Source organism: Eulemur rufifrons, chromosome 21 (genome assembly GCF_041146395.1).
Source record: "Eulemur rufifrons isolate Redbay chromosome 21, OSU_ERuf_1, whole genome shotgun sequence".
NCBI lineage: Eukaryota > Metazoa > Chordata > Mammalia > Primates > Lemuridae > Eulemur > Eulemur rufifrons.
Genome location: NC_091003.1, coordinates 26,265,660 through 26,286,534, shown reverse-complemented (window position 1 = coordinate 26,286,534; position 20,875 = coordinate 26,265,660). Strand labels below are relative to the sequence as shown.

The 20,875-nt window shown below is 63.9% G+C and overlaps 1 protein-coding gene across 2 annotated transcripts; it reads right to left on the bottom strand.

The window, feature by feature from the left end:
* Positions 1 to 650: 650 nt before the first annotated feature.
* LOC138401447 (proline dehydrogenase 1, mitochondrial) lies at positions 651 to 19,857 on the bottom strand. 2 transcript variants are annotated; one of them, XM_069496871.1, is made up of 14 exons: positions 19,579 to 19,857; positions 15,278 to 15,486; positions 11,402 to 11,436; positions 10,910 to 11,059; positions 9,953 to 10,017; positions 9,709 to 9,825; positions 9,213 to 9,292; positions 8,496 to 8,577; positions 7,264 to 7,356; positions 7,016 to 7,162; positions 5,903 to 6,078; positions 4,514 to 4,612; positions 998 to 1,086; positions 651 to 916 (listed from the first exon to the last, which is right to left on the bottom strand). In XM_069496871.1, the coding sequence occupies exons 1-14, from the start codon at positions 19,849 to 19,851 to the stop codon at positions 729 to 731; spliced, it is 1,803 nt and encodes a 600-aa protein (XP_069352972.1). In that variant the 5' UTR covers positions 19,852 to 19,857; the 3' UTR covers positions 651 to 728. The 2 variants fall into 2 exon arrangements, with proteins under 2 accessions (XP_069352972.1, XP_069352973.1); XM_069496872.1 differs by having other exon boundaries at positions 19,734 to 19,857.
* Between the last annotated feature and the right edge of the window lie 1,018 nt (positions 19,858 to 20,875).

Sequence of the window (20,875 nt, the reverse complement as noted above, 5' to 3'; positions counted from 1 at the left end):
TGGGTCCCTGGGGTTAAGAGCCCAGTGTGGCAGGAAGGGTCTGAGGGGGAGGCCCGCTGGAGGTGTGCTGGCTCTGCCCTGGGAGCTCAGCCTCACGTCCGCAGGTGTCCTGTCCACGCTGGCCTGAGCCCAAAGGCCCTGCCGGGTCCTGCGTTATGGGGTTGGGGGTATCTAGCACTCCAGGTGGCCAGGTCTGCACTCTGGCCTCTAGGGACAGATGGTGCCAGAGCCTCAGGGGAGACTTCTTGGGCCCCATCCGAGGCACTCCCTCCTTACGGCCCAGAGCTGACCTAGTGCGAGGGCGCTGCGGTAGAGTCAGGGCTCTCAGCTGCAGGGACAGTGGTTTATTGACCAGGTGTGCCTCCCCTGCCTAGCTGCTGGCCGCCCAGGAGCTCGGGGTGTGGGCTGGCCCCTGCCAGAAGGCCGTCCTCCGAGTCCAAGGGCACGGGTTGCACAGGTGGGGAGGTCCCAGCCGTTCACAGCGGCTCAGACGGGTATCAGACTCGGCCCACGCTGGGTGCCCACACCCTGGGCGGGGCCCCACCTCCCACAGGTCTCAAAGTCTTGGGTGTAAGAGGTGAATCTGCAAGGTTGGGCCTGGGCTGCAGCGATGGCAACAGCCTAGGGTCCACCCAGGCCCCACCCCCAAGTCCCTGCTGGGCTTGAGGGCCTTGGGAGGCCACAGCCGGGGTGCACGGAGGCCAAGGGCAGTGGCGCAGCAGTGGGCACTAGGCTGGGCGGTGGAAGAGGCTGCCGGTGCGCAGCCGCCGCTTGAGCTCCTGCCACAGCAGCTGCCGCTCCCGCCGGGCGCCCTTCATCAGGCTGCTGTTCTCCATGGCGCGGCGGGACAGGTAGGGCAGCACCTCCATCACGGGGCCGTAGGGCACATACTTGTAAACAGGGAAGCCCGCCTGGCCTGCACGTGCGGCAGAGCAGCCGTGAGTCCCGGCCCCCCCAACCCCCCACACCCCCACCCGTGCAGGGAGCGCCGGCTCACCCAGCGGGAAGCTGATCTGGTCGCACATGCCCAGCAGCTGTCCAAAGTACACCTGGCCGTCAGCGGGGTGCAGGCCCAGCTCCGCCATCCTGTGAGGAGGGGAAGCTGGGCAGCTAGGGTTGGCCCCAGGAAACTATCCCCTGGCACGGGGCACAGGGACCCCATCTTAGCGCCAAGCCCCTCCCCAGGCCCCCATCTGCACACTCCAGCCTTCATCCCCTGAGGGGTAGGGCCGGGGTTGGGCTCTGCCCTGCCCCAGCCAGGCCTCTTCCCAGCAGGGCTCCACCGGGCTTTCCCTGGGGAGGCCTCAGCCCACAGCCAGCAAAGTGTCCCCTTCCCCGCCTGCCCTCCCCTCCCCGACCTCCCTCTTTGGAAGTGTGGCAGCTCCTAGGCCCTTCTCCAGCCCCTCTGGGGCTCTGCCGGGTGACAGGTCCCCTGCGTGGCCCCCACCCGCGCTCCCTTTGCCGGCTGCTCCTCTGCCCCCAAACACGGCAGCCAGCAATGGCCCTGAGCCCTTGGAAAGTGGCCACTCTGAAGTGAGATGTGCTGTGAATTAATGTGATACTGTTTTGTATATTTGGGGTTAATTAAAATATATTATTGAAATTTCACATTTTTTTTAACATGGTTACTAAATTTAAAATTACAGATGTGGCTCACATCATATTACTGTGGCTCAGATGTTGAGGTGGGGGCCCCCAACTCTGTCTGTCTTCCCACCTCCCCTTGTAGGATCTTACAAAAGCTCCCAGAGTTTGAAATGTGCTCATGTCTACGATTCACACATCTTCACCTCCAGCTTCCAGTATCCAGGCATCCGGACCTGGCATGTCTGCACCAGCACTGTGGGGCCCCCACCCAGGGCGTGTCCAGCCTGGTCCTCACCCCCCAGGCACCTGGCAAAGCCTGTGCTTCCCGTCCCTCCCTCGGGGCCCCGCCTCCCTGTTCTCATCAGCCTCAGGCTCCCCGAGCAGCCAGGACTCTGCAGGACGGTCAGTCCATCCCCCATCCAGTGTCAGGGCTGCCTGATCCAAAGCAGGGACCTGTCTCTGCCACATCACCCTGGTCTTGAGTTTGCCTTTCTCCGCCACTGGAAGGTGAGCGCCAAGAGAGCCAGGCTGCCCCTGTCCTGCCACCCCTCCCCCGCTGGTGTCCACAGCCTCTGCCACGTGACCACGGCTTCTCCCAGCACAGGCAGAGGCGCTCTGCACCTGGCATCTGGGCTTGGCCTCCTGGCTGCCTCTGGCCAACAGGAAGGTAGGAAACAGGACTCCAGCAGAGTCAGCCTCTCCAGGTCTTCTAGAAGCCGGAGACCACCACGTTACCAAGCTTGGGCTGGCCTGTGGGGCACTAGGCATGGGATGCGGTCCAGAGACGCGAGAGGGACCCAGCCAAGGCCAGCGGAAGCACCCGCTGAGCCCAGCCCACCACCTGCCCACAGAGCACGCTGCCGTTCAGGCCTCTAAGTTTGGGGCTGGTTTGTGACTCAGCCAGAGCCCAGCCAGGCTGTTTGAGATGCCTGGATGTGTGGTGTGGCGGCCTGGGCCAGGCAGAGGACAGGACAGCTGCCACTGTTGGGGACCCAGAACCACTTCCCCAGGGGAGGGGCCCCAGCTGCCCGGGGTTCCCCAGCCACCAAGATCAGGGGCACAGAGCCTGGCCTGCAGACGCCGAGCCTTCTCGGTATTGGTGGGGGCCGGCCCGGGGCCCTAGAGGCTACGAGCAGAGGGAGAGCCCAGCTGCCACTCGGGAGACGGGGAGGCCGCGTGCAGGGCAGGAGACGCAGCCGCAGCAAGATGGCGGACAGGCGGGGATGGAGGGTGAGATTTGGAAGAAAAAGGAAGCCCTGCTGAGGACAGGCTGTCCCTTTAAGAGTTGGTCTGTGATGTGTCTACTCGGAGTCCGAGTCCACTGGCCTTGTGATTCCAACCTGAAGTGCACGTGGCCACCACCGAAAGGCTGAGTTCTTCACTGAAAGCTGAGAGGAGGCCCCCTGGGCCTGCGCCACCAGGCCGTACGCACAGAGGAACAGCGAGCCCGTCCTGTCACAATACATCTATCTGGGACGTCTAGCGGAGGATCGGGGCACAAAAGGGGGTGCACTGCGATTCCAGAGTGTGAAAAGGCAGCAGTTCATGAACAAAGGATGAGCATGGGCGTCACTGAACGACTCGGCACCGTCAGGCAGCTCCCCGAGCAGCGCCCACAAGCGCCCCACGAGCCTCGGGCCTGCGGCCGCCCCCCATCACATGGGATCCTGGAAGGCGAGGGCCAGTAAGGCCACTGCCCGGGCCCTCCAGGCTTCTTGGGGCCCACAACCCAGGAAGGCAGAGTCCGGGGGAGTGGGGAACAGGACCCCGGCACGGCCTGGCAGGAGTTAGGGTGTGGGATACAAGACAGTGGGGACAGTACCGGGATGTCTAGAAACTGACTTGACCTAATTTCTGCATTTGACTTGTTAGAATTCCACCAAAGCTCTGCTCCGCGGGACAAACATGTAAAGGGAAAACAGGCTGTGTTAAACTGCAGTTGTAGTCGAGAACTTTAAGGGCAACCGTTTATAACCTACCACTGGGCTCAGAGGTTCTGTGTTTGTAGGTTGCAATAAGCTATTTGAACCTTCTAATGAAATTTACTTTTTGAATCTGAAACTTTACTAAGTCGGGTGGCTTATTTTAAAAACCAAAATAACCGGCCAGGTGCAGTGGCTCTCGCCTGTAGTCCTAGCACTTTAGGAGACTGAGGCGGGAGGATTGCCTGAAGTCAGGAGTTTGAGACCAGCCTGAACAAAAAACCCATCTCTACTAAAAACACAGAAAATCAGTCAGGCATGGTGGCTCACCCCTGTAGTCCCAGCTACTCGGGAGGCTGAGGCAGGAGGATCACTTGAGCCCAGGAGTTTGAGGTTGCTGTGAGCTATGATGATGCCACTGCACTCCAGCCTGGGCAACAGAGTGAGACTGTCTCAGAAAAAAAAACCCAAACTAGGCTGGGCGTGGTGGCTCACGCCTGTAATCTTAGCACTCTGGGAGGCCGAGGTGGGCGGATCGTTTGAGCTCAGGAGTTCGAGACCAGCCTGAGCAAGAGCGAGACCCCATCTCTACTAAAAATAGAAAGAAATTATATGGACAGCTAAAAATATATATAGAAAAAATTAGCCGGGCATGGTGGTGCATGCCTGTAGTCCCAGCTACTCGGGAGGCTGAGACAGGAGGATCGCTTGAGCTCAGGAGTTTGAGGTTGCTGTGAGCTAGGCTGACGCCACGGCACTCACTCTAGCCTGGGCAACAGAGTGAGACTCTGTCTCAAAAAAAAAAAAAAAACCCAAAGTAACTGCAAACAGCCGCGCTGTTCCCGCAGGGGAGTAGCGTCAGGCACTGCAGCTGGACCTAGGGCTTGGGGGCACGGAGGTCACTGCACCGGCTCGCTCCATGACCTTCCCCCGGACACTGCCCACTCTGGGCCACTGCCGACTCCCCCAGCCAGAGACCTGCAGGCAGGGTCGGGGCTTCCTACCTGCACAGAGTGAAGCGCACAGTGTCCTCGTTGTGGGAGGCCACCATCACCGCGGCCTTGGCACTGTGCCTCAGTTCCTCCAGCACGTAGTCCAGGCACCTGGAGGGAACGCCGCATGAGCCCGGCCCCCGGCCCCCCCCGCCTGTGCCTCGCACTGCCGGCCGCCGCAGGGGCAGGAGGCCTCGGGCAGACCCAAGAGCCCCCAGTGAGCTGGCTCCCACCAACGCTGCCCAGTGACAGGAGGGACAAGAGCAGCATCCGCCCTGCCTCGGCCCCTCATGAAAAAGAAAGAACCAGCGCCAAGAACAAGCAAGCATTGTCTGGGAGAGGACCGAGCTGGGCTACCACATTCCTGCATCAAACATGCTGTGACCACAGGGGCCTGAGGGGGCCAGCCCAGACCTGCCCGTGCACCTCCTGACACGCGCAGCTGCTTCTGGGAAGGGACCCTGCAGTGCACCCCTGGCCCAGTGCACCCCTGGCCCCACGAGGAAACAAAGGGAAGCAGGTCCCCGGAGGCCTGGCCTGGCGGGGCAGCACCCCTGTGCCCCAGGGACACAGAACAGCACTGCCCTCAGGCAGCAAGGACACTTGCAGGCTCGAGGGACGTTCCCTCTGACCCGGCAGCTCCACTTCCGGGAATGGGCGAGAGCTGCGTCCTCAGACACAGAACCTCAGACAGCGTGTGTGACAGAGGGGGACAGGATGCTCGGGGAGTCCCTGTTACAATAACCAGGCTTAGAACCAAAGATCGCAGATGCCAGGCACAGAGCCCTGGACGTCCCGCGCTCTGGATGCTGACACAGGAGGGTCCAGATAGAGCATTAAATGAGAAAGGCACCAGGCAGAGGACAGGGCGTACAACGCACGCAGCGATGGCGCGATCACGCACGCACGTGCTGCACGGAGGTGCTGGGCAGGCCGCAGGGAGGGAGCTGGAGCCAGCGAGGGGACACCAGGGGTCTCTGATCTTGCAACAGGCACACACACCTCTGAGCGGGAAAAGCTCAGATCACCCAGATAACTAGAGCAATGAGAGCAGGTGCAGAACAGCTGACGTTCCGCCGTGTGGATTAAAAGGGCAACAGGCCGAGCCGCGGTGCAGGGACGGCCGGGCCTGCGCACACCTCATTTAAGTGCGAGCAGGAGCCGGGGGAATGTGGCCAGTACAGTACAGTAGGCCTTTCTAAATTCAAAAAAGAAAAACCTTGATGTGGAAAAAATGACACAGAAGCAGAGGAGCTATGAGTCCTGGCCTCAGGACACACATGCGGCTCAGGCTCCTGCGGGGTTTCTGGCCTGGGCAGGTCAGGGCAGCGGTGGCGTCCCGAGGCCCTCCCCCAGCCCCCGTCCCTCGTGCCGCCCCGCCCTGGGAGCCTGAGGCAGCACCTGTGGTACATGGCGTTGGTGGCTTCGTACGTGGGGTTGATGGGGTCTTCATAGCCGATCTCCGCGGCTCGGGCACGCTCCTGGGCCATGTATGCCCCCCGCACCAGCTTGGCCCCGAAACACCAGCCCTCGCGGCGAGCCAGCTCCACATCCAGAGTGACATTGTCATAGGCGTCCTGTGGGGCCAGGGCCAAAATTCACAGGGAGCTTGGCTGACAGGGCAGCAGCCAGACGGGGCCTTCCTGGAGCCAGGCGCTCCCAGGTGTGGTCAGCTTGGGGCAGCCGGGCCCTGGCGGCAGCTGTCCTGGGGCAGGAGCAGCTCAGGGGCCCTGGAGCAGGTGTGGGGAAGGATGGGCCTCTGACCTCTGTCCTCAAAGAGCGACGACAGTGGGAACATCAGCCTCCTAGGGACAGCCCTGTCGGGGGAGGCCCTGTGCGGGGGACAGCCTATTGGGGGGACAGCTCTGGGGGCAGGCCCTGTGGGGGAGTGGCCCAGGCACCAGCTGTCACTGTGTGGTCCAGACCCTCGGGCTGCCTGAGACAGGGTGCGTGCCGGGGGCATCTGCTTGGACCCCCTTCACCACCCTGTGTCCTCTGGGCACCTGGCTCGTCCCCGAGAGCTCCGGACCTCCTCACGCCCGGGAGCTCAGTGCCCTCAGACTAGAGCCCCCCCGGACTCCCTGAGTGCCCGGACAATCCCAGGTGAGTCCTCTGGGGAGCGGCCCAGAGCTGTCATCACATTCTTAGGGGACCCTGAACCAAAATCAAACTGGAGAAAACGAACATGAAGCCTTCGCAGCTCAGGTGCCAGGCATGTCCCATGTTCCTGCTACTCCCTACATGCTCCTGGCCCTGAGGAGGGAGGCAGGCAGCTGGAGTCAGAGAAGGCCTGCCTTCCTGCAAGGGGACAGTCACCCGGCTCGGCCTCCCCTGCACAGAAGGGCAGAGCTGCTGGGAACCGGGGCCCCGCAGGGATCCCCCCAGCCCCGCGGGGCACGGCCCGCTCCCCCCTTGACCAGCCCGTGAGCCCCCAGCCTGTGCTCAGAGTGAGGCCAGCAGACGCACAGAGCTGGACGAGGGCAGCCCCCCCGCAGCAGGCCACGGGAGGCCCACCTTGAGGTAGCACTGGTAGGTGTTGAAGACGAGCGGCTTCTCCACGTTGAACTTGCGCTGCATCTCCAGCGTCAGGCGGCTGATGGCCGGCTGGAAGTAGGTCTGCTCGGCGTCCACCATCAGCCGCACACCCACCTCCCTGGCTCTCTGACAGGTGCAGGGTACGTTTGTGGCTGCAGTGAGGCAGGTGCCCTCGCTGTGCGCGAGTCCCGGGGCCCCTGAGCCCTGGCCGCGCAGGGCGGGCTCACCTTGGCCAGGACGTCCATCCGCTGCAGCATCCTTGTCATCTGCAGCTCCTCCTCCTCCGTGAACCGGGACAGCAGGGGCTCCAGTTGTCCTGTCTAAGGACACAGCACGTGGCAGGCGCACAGCGAGGGCTGGGAGGCCTCAGCTACTCCTCTCTCAGCAGCGCCACCCGGGCCCACCTGGACCTGCCAGTGCCCAGTGCCAGCCCCAGGACCAGCCAGTTCTCACTCCTGTCTGCACGTGAAGGTCAGCGCCCGGCCCTGCGCCGGCCGGACAAGGCGACCTGGTGCCCTGGAACCTGGCAGCCAGCCAGCACAGGGCCAGGCAGCACCAGGAGGGAGCTCAGTGCCCATCCAGGCCTGAACCCCCAATGTGTGCCCCAGGTCTCCCCAGGTCCCTGAGAGGCCCTACCACTGTGGGGAGGCCCCTCTCCAGCTTCCACAGAACACTGCGGAAACGAACGCTGATCACGCAGTCCAGCGAGGGCTCAGCTCAGGGCAGGGAGGAGGCACAGCCGTGCAGCACACACTGCCGCGTGGTGGGGGCCGAAGGCACCCTCCAGGAAGATGCCTTCTGCTGCCCCATGCAGCCCTGGTGGCCTTGCCCCACTGGGCACAGATGGCATCTATCTCCAGCCACACACATGGTGAAGTGTACAACAGCTGGTGGCCCTGCAGAAGGGCCACACTGGACATGCTGTACCCTGAGGCTCCAGGTCGGTGGCTCAAAGTTTGAGGCTGAGCTCTCTCATCTCCGGGGACACTTGCCCTTAGAACTCAGCCGCCATGTTTGGAGGAAGCCCAAGCCAGCAGCCAGCACCGAACCTCCGAAGCGCGATTAGGGCATTTCAGAGAGGACCCAGCCCAACACCCTCCGAGCACAGTTGGACACCCAGGACAGCACCCAGGACACCCTGCTGGAGTATCACCCAGCCAAGCCCTATCAACTCTAGAATGAAGAGGGGGAAATAAAGTGACTTTTGCCGTTTCACAGCTCTGAGGTTTGAGGAGACCCAACACACGGGACAGATGACTTAGCAAAGGTCCCCAGACACCGTCTCCTCATGGTGCAAGGCTCCATGTGGGTCTCTGTCCCCCCGAGCACCCTATGCATCACAGAGGTCTCTGAGGGGCCCATGGTCTCCAGGGTGGGCCAAAGGAGACACTCGTGGTAAACTGAGTTCCCTCCTTGGCCCAGTGCCCTGCTGAGCTGAGTCAGCGAGGGGACGCAGTACCTGTGTGTTGGGGACCACCAGGTGCTGCGAGAGCTTGGTCCTGCTGTCGACGAGGCCGCTCCAGTCCAGCAGGTCCACAGTGCTGGGGGAGAAGGCACGTCAGCACGGTGGCCGGCGGCAGCTCCACCCCGGGCACCAGGATGGGTCAGGGGACTCGGGCCCAAACCAGCCGTTCCCCAAAAGAGCATCCGCAAACCCAACCACCACAACCCCCACCTTGGTGTTCAGTTTTAAAAAACAGAGAAAATGTAAATAGTGTTCTTCACTGAAGAAATTACAACCAAAATACAAACATTCCTGCATCCCCATGGCAGCAAAACGTGGCCACACTGAGCCCAGCGCAGACCAGGCAGGCGGAGGCAGACACAGCCTCTGAGAGCAGGCGGCGGGCGGGCAGGCCGGGCCCCGAGGATGGGGCGAGGGGCCCAGAGAGGACCACGCGTGACACTCTCGGTCTGGGACCCACATAATTCTGTAAGAAATCTCTCTGGGGTCTGGGCTGGCCCGGCGTCCACGCTGCCCACCCCAGCCCCAGGGACTCCCGGCTCCCTGTCAACTCCTACTCTGTGCGACACGGGGCAGTGGCTCCTTGGGCACTGTCACCCACCAGGCCCACCCTCTGGGGAGGGAGCCAGATCGGGAGAGGCCGCTGGGCGCGGCTGGAACCCTGGCTGAAAGGGGGCAGACACTCCCTTCTTCGCCCGGGGCTGCTCTCACCCAGACACGCCCAGCGTCTCCGCCCTGAACCAGCCCTCGATCTCTGCCCTGGACGCGATGCCCATCTTGGCGATGCTTTCCTTGAGAAGTGAGAAAGCCTGGGTCAGCCCTGATCACTCACGTCCCCCACCCGCCCGGCTTGTGGTGCTGTGTATCTGACTTCATTACACTGTAAGCGAAACCAAACCCGCTCCTGGCTTGTGTTTCTGCTGCATAGACAGGTCTATTCCTGCCTGGCTGCTGATGCAAGTCCCCTGCCAGGAGGCTCCCCGTGCCTCCCACCAGCACCTCCTCCGTCTCTGTTCGGCCTCAAGCCCCGTCCAGGGTCCCTCTGGCCTGCCCCTCCTCCCCAGCCAACCCCAGTGGCTGCAGAGTGAGCCGCACGCCGAGTCCCGCATCAGCTGCAGCCACCTCCCCTGGGCAGAGCTCTGGAGCCACAGGGTGCCCCCCCGACCCCCCCCCCCCCCCGCCTCCCGGAAGGGGACGGCTGCCCCACCTGCAGCGCAGCCACCTCCAGCTTCGCATCCATGGCGGCCAGCCCCGCCTGCCCTTGCTCTGCGGCCATTTGGTGAAAGAAGCGTCTCCACTTGGTCAGCACGTCTGAGAACTGCAGCTGCAGACACGGGCCCGGGGGCTGTCTGGGGTGCACACCCACCGCCCAGCCCGGCTCCGGCCTCCACAGCATCCACACGTGTACCGCAAATCACCAGCTTCTGTGGGCGGAAGGTTCTGGCACTTACCAGAAACTGGGGTCTCCCCAGCGCAGTGAGCTTAATGGCCGAGAAGCCGTCCTCACAGGCTCCGCCTGTCAGAAGCCACAGGAAAAGCTGTGAAGGCCCCAGAGAGGCACGTGGGGGCGGAGGGCAGGGGCCTGGGTGGCCAGGGTGGGAAGGGGCGGGTTGTGTCTGCCACATGTGTGGGGGATGACAGTGGGCGAAGAAGCCACCTGCCCACTGACGAGCGGCCCCAACAGGCTCCCTGCCTCAGTTTCCTCCCCTGTGCCGCCAGCACCACAGGGGGCCCCCTCGGGGGCCACACCCAGACGCAGAGCAGAGCGCAGGCTGGAGCACTTGCTTCTGCGGGGCCCTCCCCTCTGTCCACCCCCAGGGAGAGCAGGCAGCGGCCAGGAGATGCCCCTGACCCTGACGCTCTGATGGCTGTGCCGGCCACTCGGGCCCTCCGGCCCCGTGACGAGGCTCAGACACACAGACGACGTGGGACCCACTCCTCTAACGGGGGGGTTGCGGGGCCCGCAGGCGTCGCGCAGGGTCTGGTGCGTTTCCGATGAAGGACACTGGGCCTCAGTGACCTTAGGCTTCACTTGCCCGCCGCGGCAGCCGCTGCCCCTCCAGGCCCCCCCGCCCCGAGCTGTGCCAGGGAGGGTTCCCTTAGAGGGCACAGCACCAGCTCCCTGAAGGGAACCTCGACCCCAGGGGCTGCAGGCACCTCAGCCAGCCGACTCGGGCCAACTTCCTACAGCTCCATCCTGGCACGGCGCCCACAGGAGTGTGCGGAGGGGGCACAAGGGGGGCGGGGGCAGGAGGTGCCTCCCGGGAGGCAGCCGGGCCGGTCAGGAAGGGGCTGGACGGGTGCGACCTGCGTGTGACTGGAGCCCGGCCCCCTCGCTCAGCGCAGCCCGGTGTCCACCCACCGGCGTCGCCACGAGCCCGGGCCCTGCCAGCCAAGAGGGGCCTCACCTGAGGCCTCGATGCAGCGCAGGAAGGTCTCCATATGGCTGTCGCACTTGGCCTCGCTGGCGTAGAAGTAGGTGCGGGCGCTGATGACGCCGTCCCTGCGGTCTCCAAAGGCACGGTGGGCCTGGTACTGCTTCTCCCTCTTACTCGTGCCTGGGAAGGCGCACACACGCCGGGCTCGGAAGCAGGCTCTCAGATGTCCCCAGGCCCCTGCCCGGCCTGGCGCCTGCACTGTCCCACCCTGGCTCCTCGGCTCCGAGCCTGCCCCTCTCTGCACTCCCAGGCCCCTGGCTGAGCCTCCTCCTGGGGCAAAGAGCCAGGAGGGCAGAGCCCCCAGCAGAGGCCTGGTCCACCGGGCGGGCCACGAGATAGTGGCTGTCCTCATCAGGCGCCGCAGGTACGTCAGGCCCAGAGCCCAGACTCTCCTGAGCCGCCAGGGTGTGTGTGTACAGGGCAGGGACAGCACCTGTTCCTGAACTTCGGCCTCTCACTCACCGCTGCCATCCCTCTCCACGGCTGAGGTGCAGGACCTGCGGGGAGGAGGGAGAGGGCAAAGGTCAGGGTCATAGCACCGGGCCGCAGGCAACAGCAAGTTCCCATCAAGGCTACACTGTGGATCTAACCTGGACCCTGGTGGAGGGCTGGCTCCAAGGCCTGGCAGAACCACCTGAGCCTGGGAGGGACAGCAGTTAATGGGGCTCGGGAAGCTGCGCCCTTGTGTGTGGAGCCCCTCCCTCCCTCCTGCTGGGCAAGTCCTCAAAACAGCCCAGAGCACACAGTAGGGATTCCTGCTTCCAAGGAAAAGATGGAACACAGAGCCAGTCAGGGCAGGCCACCAAGCATCCTAAATTCCCAGAATCCAGCGGGAGGCCCCTTGCTCTCTGATGACAGGCCCACCAAGGCCAGCTCGGGCCTGCCCCCTGCAGGCAACCCCTGCTATATTCTTGCCCCTGAGGCCTATTTTCCAAGCAGCAACCAGAAACTTTCTTTTCAAATGCAAATCAGATCTCACCGTCTCATCTGGTTTAAACCCTGGCTGGGTTCTCATCAAGCCCCAGGCCCACCCAGGAGCACTCCTCCTTAGGAGGGGGTGGGGAGGCCAGGCTGCTATGGCCCATGGCCGTCCCCCTGAGTGGTCCCAATGGCCCATCCCTCCTCCACAGTGCCCAGCCCCGCCCAGTCCCTGCCCACGGCTTCCCGGCACTCGGTTTGGGTGCTGTGCCATTTGGGAGAGAGCCATGGCCGAGAAGTCTGTTCAGATGAAGGGACGGCTCCTCCAACCCTGACCCCTCTGGCAGCTTTGTCCATCACGTGACTGCATTTAAAGCCTCACTAAGCCAGTTACCACGGAGCCAGCTCACTCAGACCCCGGGGGCTGCAGCTCTGCTCCCACCCCCAGGAAGGGCAGTGATGAGTGAACCTGGCATTGGAGGCCTCAGTGCCAGGAGGCCCTGGCTGCAGCTTTTGACCTCACGGCTCTCGGAGCAAGCCCTGGGCCACCGGGCCACTGCCAGGAAGCCCTCCTTCGCTGGCTGGCTCCCAGGCAACCCAGGGCCCTTATTTGGGGATTCTGAGCCAGACACCCAGGTCAGGACCCAAAGGTCCTGGCAGCCAGGCACAGCCCGCACTGGCTTTTCACGTGCCACCACACCCACAAGGCCCGGCCTGGGGACAGGAGCTGGCAGGCAGCCATGGCTCCAGTCACCTAGCCCTGGCAAGCAGACATGGCAGCAGGAGATGGCGAGACATCACCGTGGAACGGGAGCAGGCAGGCCCCACATGCGACCCCCGGCAGGGCGGGGAGTCCCCCGGGCCTTCCTGAGGCCCCTGGCTTAGACACCTCGAGACCAGTCAGAGCCAGACGGCACCGCTGCCACACTCAGGAAACCTGGCTTTCCACAGCCAGGATGTTGCTGTGTCAGGGTGTGGGGTCACAGGGAAGCTGTGGCACGTGGCACAGGTGGCCGCAGGATTCTCGAGCGGGGAGGGTGAACAGGCACACTCGGGGCCCTGGCCCAGGTGGGGACCATGCTCTGATGCCTCCCCAAGGCCGGGCCCCACCTCATGCTCCCTCAACCCACGCAGCCTCAACCAGACACCCAGAGCGCGGTCAGCAGAAGGGCGCGCGTGCACAGACACTCGCACACGCAATGCAACGGGCAAGGGGCTCGGGAGAACTTGTAGCTTGGTACCTGTTTGAAACAAGTGGGCAGGGTGGGGTGGAGGGAAAGGTGGGTGGGAAGAACCACATCCTGCCCCTGCACCCCCTCCCTAGCTCCCCCAGGCCCTGCCTCCCCATCCCCTCGCGCTGCCGCCAGACTGGGAACCAGGGCCCAGGGCCCTCCAGCCAGCCCTGGGCTCGCACGGCCAGGCGCCTGCCACCTACCCCACCCAGGCCGGCCCTCCAGGGACTGTCATCAGGAAGACGCCCTGGGCCCTTTCCCCACTGTGGGGCTCCTCTCCCGCAGGGGGCCCAGCCTGGCCTCTGCATTCTCACAAGCCTCCAGGAAGCACCACCCCACCCCTCCTTCAGGTAGGCACTCCCCTCCTTCCCTCCAGCCTTCCTCCTCCTCCCTCGCCTCCTCCTCCTCCCCCGCCTCCTCCTCCTCCCCCGGGAGCACTGCTGGGCCTCACCAGGCCCTCAGACGCTCCTACTGAGGCCTGGCACCCCGCGCCCCGCCCCCTCCGTGGCCTTAATTTGGGGCAGTGGCCTCTGCTTCTCTCCCCAGAGTGGAGTCTATGGGCCTTGTGACAGGAACGTGGGTTTGGGAGATGGGTCTCTGGACCTCACCAAGGACACTGAAACAGTTCCCCGAACAGGGGTCTGCATGCCTGGTCCCGCCCCATGAGCCCGGCAGGCGTGGACGGGGGACTGACACCTGCGAGCCCAGCTCTGCCCCGTGGCCCAGGCGGGGGGAGGGGCTGCCACTGACACCCCAGAGCCCCAGCAGGGCTCTTGCAGACTGCAGCTGCCAGCAGCAGGGTGGCCCAGGGAGGTGAAGGGCACAGTGGGGGCGGGGGCAGCCCCTGGCGGACGGGCTGGCCCACCTCCAGACTTCCCTGCGGGCAGGGAGGAAGCCAGGCAGGACCAGCTGCCCCAGGAAAGGAGTCTTTTCAGACCAGAGGCGCCTGAGAGGGAAAATCCGGCTGTGAAACTGCCAGCCCTCTCGCTGAGGACACACAGCCCATTCCTCATTCACAGGGGCCTCGGCCAAGGCCGCAGCCAAGTACCCAGGTGGCGGAGAGGCTGGGGCTGCCTGGAACAGAGGGGGATCCTGGGCTGGAGCACCCCGCCTTCAAAATAGCCAATTGCAAGGCAGGGGCTGGACTCGCCAAGCCAGTCCTCCTCCAGCTGGCCTGCTGGGGCAAGAAGCTCTGGACATTCTGTCCCCAGGGCTGGAGGTCTCATGTGACTGCCTTTCCCTCCCCACCCAGGCCAGCCAGCTGGGGAGGGGCAGAGTAAACACCAGGCCTGACAGGGGCCACCAAATCCCAGCGAGGGCCCGGCGTGGAGGGGGACAGGTGCTAGCGCAGGCACTTCTCAAAGAAAGGGCTGGTCTCACCTGGACCCTCCATGAGCCAGCCACACTCCTGGAAGCAGAGGGCAACATCACCCTGTCATCTGTCCTGCTGCCCAGGAGGTGCCCAACTGTCCCCCTACACTCCCTGCCCAGGGAGGGGGCCCCACAGCCAGTCAGCGACCACGGGAGTGGCCTGGCCATGCCACTCTTCGCGTAATTCCCTTCTCCACAGACACCCAGGCAGAGGCCGGGCCTGGGAGGCTCCACACCCACCTGCAGACAAGGAAACTAGCCCAGGGCAGGCTGGGGCCTGGCAGGCTGGGGCGGTGGGACCCGCCCACTGGTCAGGAATCCCTCCTGGAGCAGGGAGCCAGAGCAGCCTGCTACAGGGGTTGGCACACGTTTGTGTGGGCGGCCAGCCAGCACACGTTCTCAGCCTTGGGCCACAGCTCCTCTGCCCAACTACTCAGCTCTGCTCCCGGAGGGCGAGAGCAATTGGAATTTCACATAATTTTCATGTGCCACAAAATAGTACCCTTGTTTTGACTTCTTTCAACTATGTGAAAATGTAGAAACCATTCTTAGCCCGCAAACCGTGCAAGACCGAGCACTGGACAGGGCCAGCTGCCACTGGACAGGGCCAGTTTGCCCAACCCTCGACCCTCCTCAGGCCTGCTGCACAGCTGGCAGCCCGGAGCGGCCCTCGGCACAAGGACAACACAAGAACTCCAGGCAGAAACCAGGAGGGCCCTCAGCAAGGGGGCCAGGCATGGCCCCGCAGGCCCCCAAAAGCCCAGGGCGACTTGGGGTCACCACCAGCATGTCTGTGCGGCCTCTGGGCAGGCCTTACTCCATCTCCGTGCGCTCGGCCTCCTCGGGGCTCAGGTCCTCCTCCACACTGTAGTCCAGGATGGAGCCAACGCCGAAGGCCTTGTTGTGCTGGATCAGGGGCCGGATGGACTCCTGGTCCTCGCCGGCCACAAACTGCCCATAGAAGGTCACCTTCATGAGCTTGTCGAACAGCCTTTGCCCCAGAAGCTTCCTGGCGAAGTGGAGCAGCTGAAAGTCAATGGGAAATGGCTGTCTGGGGGCGCCCAGCCTCCCCTTCCCTGCAGGACACCCCAGCTTACCCCCACCCGACACTTCATTCCAACCACAGGGCCTCGATATGGTCTCCTGGGACAGACTCGGCTCACAACGCTGGCTTTACAGTGAAGACCACCCAAAGCAGCTTGCTTCTGCACACACAGCAGTTTGACCAGGGCAGGGCGACCCCCTCCCTCCCGCCTGCATGCCACCCCCACAGGGCCCACTCTCGGTCACCCCCACCGCACACAGGGGTGCCTGCTTGGTGGGTAGAGAACAGCTGGCCCCCCGGGGACAGCACCGGGCATTCTCCTAACGTTCTCCATGGCCACACCTCAGCAGTTCCACTGGCAAGGAGGCAGATCTGACGAGACTTTCTAGAATTCGAGTTCCCAGATTTTTAAATATTTTGTTCACTCTTATTCCAGGTCCCTAGAACAGTGTGCCTGGCATGAGGCCAGCTAAACAACGAACAGGGCTGAGTGTGAGCTCAGCTGGAGTGCAGCGTGCCCTGCCAACAGAGACATTGAGCCCAGGGACCGTCTACAGGGGCCTGGGAGATGACTGCCCAGCCAAGGGCCAGCAGGGGCGGGGCGGGGCGTCCAGGCCGGGTGGCCACAGATGCAGACAAGCCCCTGCGGAAGACACTGCCCAGGAGCCACTCAGCTCTCTCCCCCAGGCACATCTCACCCCATCATTTATTCAAATGTCCCCAGTGGCTGCATGCCAGGGACAGTTCTAGTGACTGGCAACAGCTAGAGGAACCAACCAGGAGCCCGCATCCTGGCAGGAGGCTCAGAACAGGGGGTGGGGCGGGGCGGGGCGGGGCAGGGCATTTGCTAACCCAGGAGGGGGGCCCACAAGGCAAGGAGGTGACATGCTAAACTGGAGCTCAGGGGGGACAAGAGGGCAGCCGGGAACAGCGACAGCAGGAGGCTGCGGGGCCAGGAGGGCCGAGTGTGATGCTCAGAACACACCCCACCCTGTGCGGAAACCCCACGTCCACTGCCCCCACCTACTTGGCTCCAAGACAGGAAGATTCTGGAGTTTCTCAAACCCAATGGATACCAGAACCACTTTTTCATGGAGAGCATCTCTTGGGACCGGAGTTTCGGGAACAACCTCTAGTCTAAGCAAAAGCATCAGCGAGGCAAACACCTTCATCTGCAAACCAGCCCTCAGCAACTCCATGCGGCCCCCAGGGAGACGCAGCCACCACCTTTTCCTGAACCGCACACTGGAGCTCTTGGACGTGCCCCCCAGCCACCGCTGTGCATGGCACCGGGCAGCCCCGGGGACCCAGGTTTCCAAGGCAATCATGCCCACCTTCCTGCAGCCTCTGCCCAGGATCTGCCTTGACTGCATTTTGTTCTTTTCTAAAGAGGATTAGAAACCGGAAAACAAATGTGCCAACATCTGAGATGCGGGCAGGCCTCCTCGCCTCACTGAGCCAGCCCCAGTCCCCGCAGGGCAGCACCCAGGGCCAGCTGGGAGGAAAGGATGGGTCTTGGACACATCAAAGATCACCCACGTGGCAGGCGGAGCAGAATTGGGGACCTGAAAACCATCATTCAGCTCCGCAAAAGAACCCCTGGCCTCATCCACGCCAGCTCTGAGGGAACAGTCAGAAACACACCATGACAGAGGGCGGGTGACTGACTGCTGCAAGGGCCGGCAACGCTCCCTCGCAGGGCCAGGCAGCCTCTGCGCAACCGACTGCTCACCTCCGCCATAGCCGGCACCCAGTGAAGCGGACGCCAGCCTGCACTGGCTCCAGGAATGCTTTATGCCAGAAGACGGGGCAGGTGGGACCTGGCTGGGCCGTGCCTGGAAGCTCCTGGCACAGGGCTGTGGTAGCACATGGGACAGGTTGGCAATTTTAAAGCCAACCCCAGAGCAAAATGTAAAACCATCCTGGTGTCACATATGTCCCGGCATGGCTCTACGGGGACCAGAACAGGCCCCCATCTCTTCTCCAGGTGGGGAACACTTCGAGGATTTAGGAACTTGCACCAGTAACACACACACTTGTTTCACTGTGAAAGACGCACACACATGCAGAGATACAACCGACTGTGGAGCCAGTTCTCTCCCCGCCCTGCCCCTCAGGGAGCAGCTGCACCCTTGGTCCTGTCCCCTCTTCGGCCACGGCTCACACCCAAGCACAGCACTTTTGTCCTGGAAACCTGGACTTTGAACCCTCCTAAAAAGGCCTGCTTTCAGGCAACTGCAGGCCCCAACAGAGTCCCTAAATGTCCCTATCCAAGGAAGCAGCTCAAACCTCAGCTCTTGCAGCTGGACGCTCCTCGGGGCAGGTTTGACAGCCCCCACTGCCCCAGCCAGAGCCTGGCAGACCCTGTCTAAGCAGGAATTTTTGCCACAGGCCAGACGATAGGGCCACCCACAGGACCGGGGTCTGGTGAGCAGCTCACATGCTCAGAGCCTGGCCTCAGCCCCTGGTGCTCCGGGGCTGAGGCCACTGACACCAGTGGGACCACCAGCAATGACAACAGCACAGACCCTAGAGGGCCTCCCCAGGACAGACTGGACCCATCGAGAACCTGGGAAAAGTTGTCTCCAGACGCCCTGCCTCTTCCGGGTACCCACACTCCCATCCCTGAGCCCTGGCATTGCCCCGGCAGGCACCCCAGGGATAACAGAGCCAACACATCCCTCCCATGGTTAGCACGAGGGTGCTGGGGCTCGTTCCCCTCAGCAGGCTGGGCACCAACCCCACGCCCCAGCTCTGCTGGCTACTCAGTGTGACGGCTGGTTTTGAATCTGTGGAAGAAAGTTCAGTGTTGTGCCTAGAGAAATTTGGCCTAGCCAGTGTCCGGCCCTCTCTCCCTCCCAGCCAGCCACAAGGTGGGCAAGGCTTCTGCACTGCGTCCTGTCCCACCCAGCAGCCACCCAATGCACCTGTCCATGTCCCCCACAGAGACCCTGTGGTTGGCCGCTCCCTCCCCTGGCATTCCTGCCCCCTGCCTCACCCTCCCCTCCCCGCTGCAACACCACTGGCACCTGCTGCTCTTCCCTTAGATGCTGACACTCCCCAGAGGGTCCTCTTCGCCTCCCCTTCCCCCATGGGTTCCTTTACCTGAATGTCCCTTCTCACCCCCTCCCCGCTTGGCCTGGGCTCTCCACCGCCAGGGCTTGACCTCAGACATCGACGTCTGCACACACACAGAGATGGCCTCCCAGAGACCTCCATCTTCCCAGTCCAGCCCTTCTTCTTCCACCGTTCCCCCCACTCCTGCCACCATCAGTCCTAGGCTCCAAAGTGACAGTGAATCCCCCCTGGGGCTCAAGCCAATGCCTCACAGCCACCTGACTCTGAGTGGACCTCTCCCCACCTCCCATCTGAGAGGCCTCATCAAAGCTGTGTGTCTTGGTGATTCCTCTCCACCCCTGTGCACCCCCCGACTCCCCAGGGGGGCCCAAGGGGCCAGTCTGGTGATCTCAGCACAGTCTCACCCAAGAAATCAAAAGCACCAGATCCCCAGTGCCAACAGCTTGATTCCTGCAAACTATTCCCAGGGTCACCTTGAAATAACTGTCTAATACCCCCAGACTGGCTAAGATGTTCTGCCTGTCACTCCCCCAAAGCCCTCACACATTTTAAAGTCACCATGTGCAAGTTTAAGGTTGGACTTTGCGGGTCTTCCCATCTTTCCCCAACACTGTTCAGAATGGCGGTGTCCGGGCGTGGCTGGGTCCCAGTTTGTGGAACTCTCGGGTCCCTGGCTATGGGCCCTTCAATACCCCAGACAACATGGGGCAACATGAAGGATACTCAATTATAAATTCCAGGTGATAACTCTGTACTCCTGCAAGTGGTCTATATCTTGAAACTTAAAATTGTCTTTGTTTGGTTGTTTCTCCTTGCTAGTGTTGACAAGTAGGAAAATTCCCGAGGTCCGAGAGGGGTACAGGAAACACCTCCCTTCCCGGCTCCCTCGCGGCAGGCGATGCTCGGGAGGCCCGGGTCTTACACCTGCAAACTCCACGATGGTTCCCGGGATCCGCAGGACCCCGCGCGCCCGCCCCCACCTGCCCACCGCGCACCTGCTCGTGGCGCGCCAGCAGCGCGGGCGAGGCGCACAGGCGGAGCACCAGCAGGCTGCGCGCCAGCTCCCAGCTGCGCCGGCTGCGGTACGCCTCCTGCGTGTTGCCGAAGTCCACGGCGGGCACCGGCGGCCGCACGGTCTCGGCCGCCCCGCATCCCGGCACTGCCCCGGAGCCCGCGGCGGGCTGCTCGCGGGCAGCCGGCGCCGTGGACAGCGAGGCGAGGCGGGGCAGGGTGGGCCGCAGCGCAGACCAGAAGCGCCTCAGAGCCATGGCGGGAAGCCAGCATCCGCGGCGGCGGCTTAAGTACGCGGCGCTGGCCCCGCCCCGGGGCCCGAGCCACGCCCCTCTCCAGAGGCCCCCGCCCCGCGCTCCGAGCCGCGCCCTCTCCGCCCGAGGCTCCGTTCCGCGCTAGGACCTGCACCCTCGCTTCTGGAGACCCCGCCCCGCCCCGCCCTGGTGGCCGCACCCCAAGCCTCGACCCTCGCCCTCTCTCCGGGAGGCCCCGCCCCTCAACCCGCGCCCTCTCCTCGGGAGGCCCCGCCCCGCCCCGCCCTGGTGGCCGCACCCCAAGCCTCGACCCGCGCCCTCTCTCCGGGAGGCCCCGCCCCTCGACCCGCGCCCTCTCTCCGGGAGGCCCCGCCCCTCGACCCGCGCCCTCTCTCCGGGAGGCCCCGCCCCTCGACCCGCGCCCTCTCCTCGGGAGGCCCCGCCCCTCGACCCCAGCCCTCTCTCCGGGAGGCCCCGCCCCTCGACCCCAGCCCTCTCTCCGGGAGGCCCCGCCCCTCGACCCCAGCCCTCTCTCCGGGAGGCCCCGCCCCTCGACCCGCGCCCTCTCTCCGGGAGGCCCCGCCCCTCGACCCGCTCCCTCTCCTCGGGAGGCCCCGCCCCTCGACCCCAGCCCTCTCTCCGGGAGGCCCCGCCCCTCGACCCGCGCCCTCTCTCCGGGAGGCCCCGCCCCTCGACCCGCTCCCTCTCCTCGGGAGGCCCCGCCCCTCGACCCCAGCCCTCTCTCCGGGAGGCCCCGCCCCTCGACCCCAGCCCTCTCCTCGGGAGGCCCCGCCCGCGCTCTGAGGCCAACAGTGCGTCCGAGGCAGGCCCCGCCCCCCGGGTGGGGCCCCGCGCGGGAGCCGGGCTTTTGCAGCCGGCGGCCACACCCCACCCGGGACCCATGGAGACCCTGTCCCCTCGACTGCCCGCCCGGAGCCCCGCCTTCCCCACAGGAGACTCCTCCCCCTTGGGAGCGGTCCGAGACCAGGTGTTTCCAGGTCGGCAAGCTGTTCAGGTGGGTCCGGAG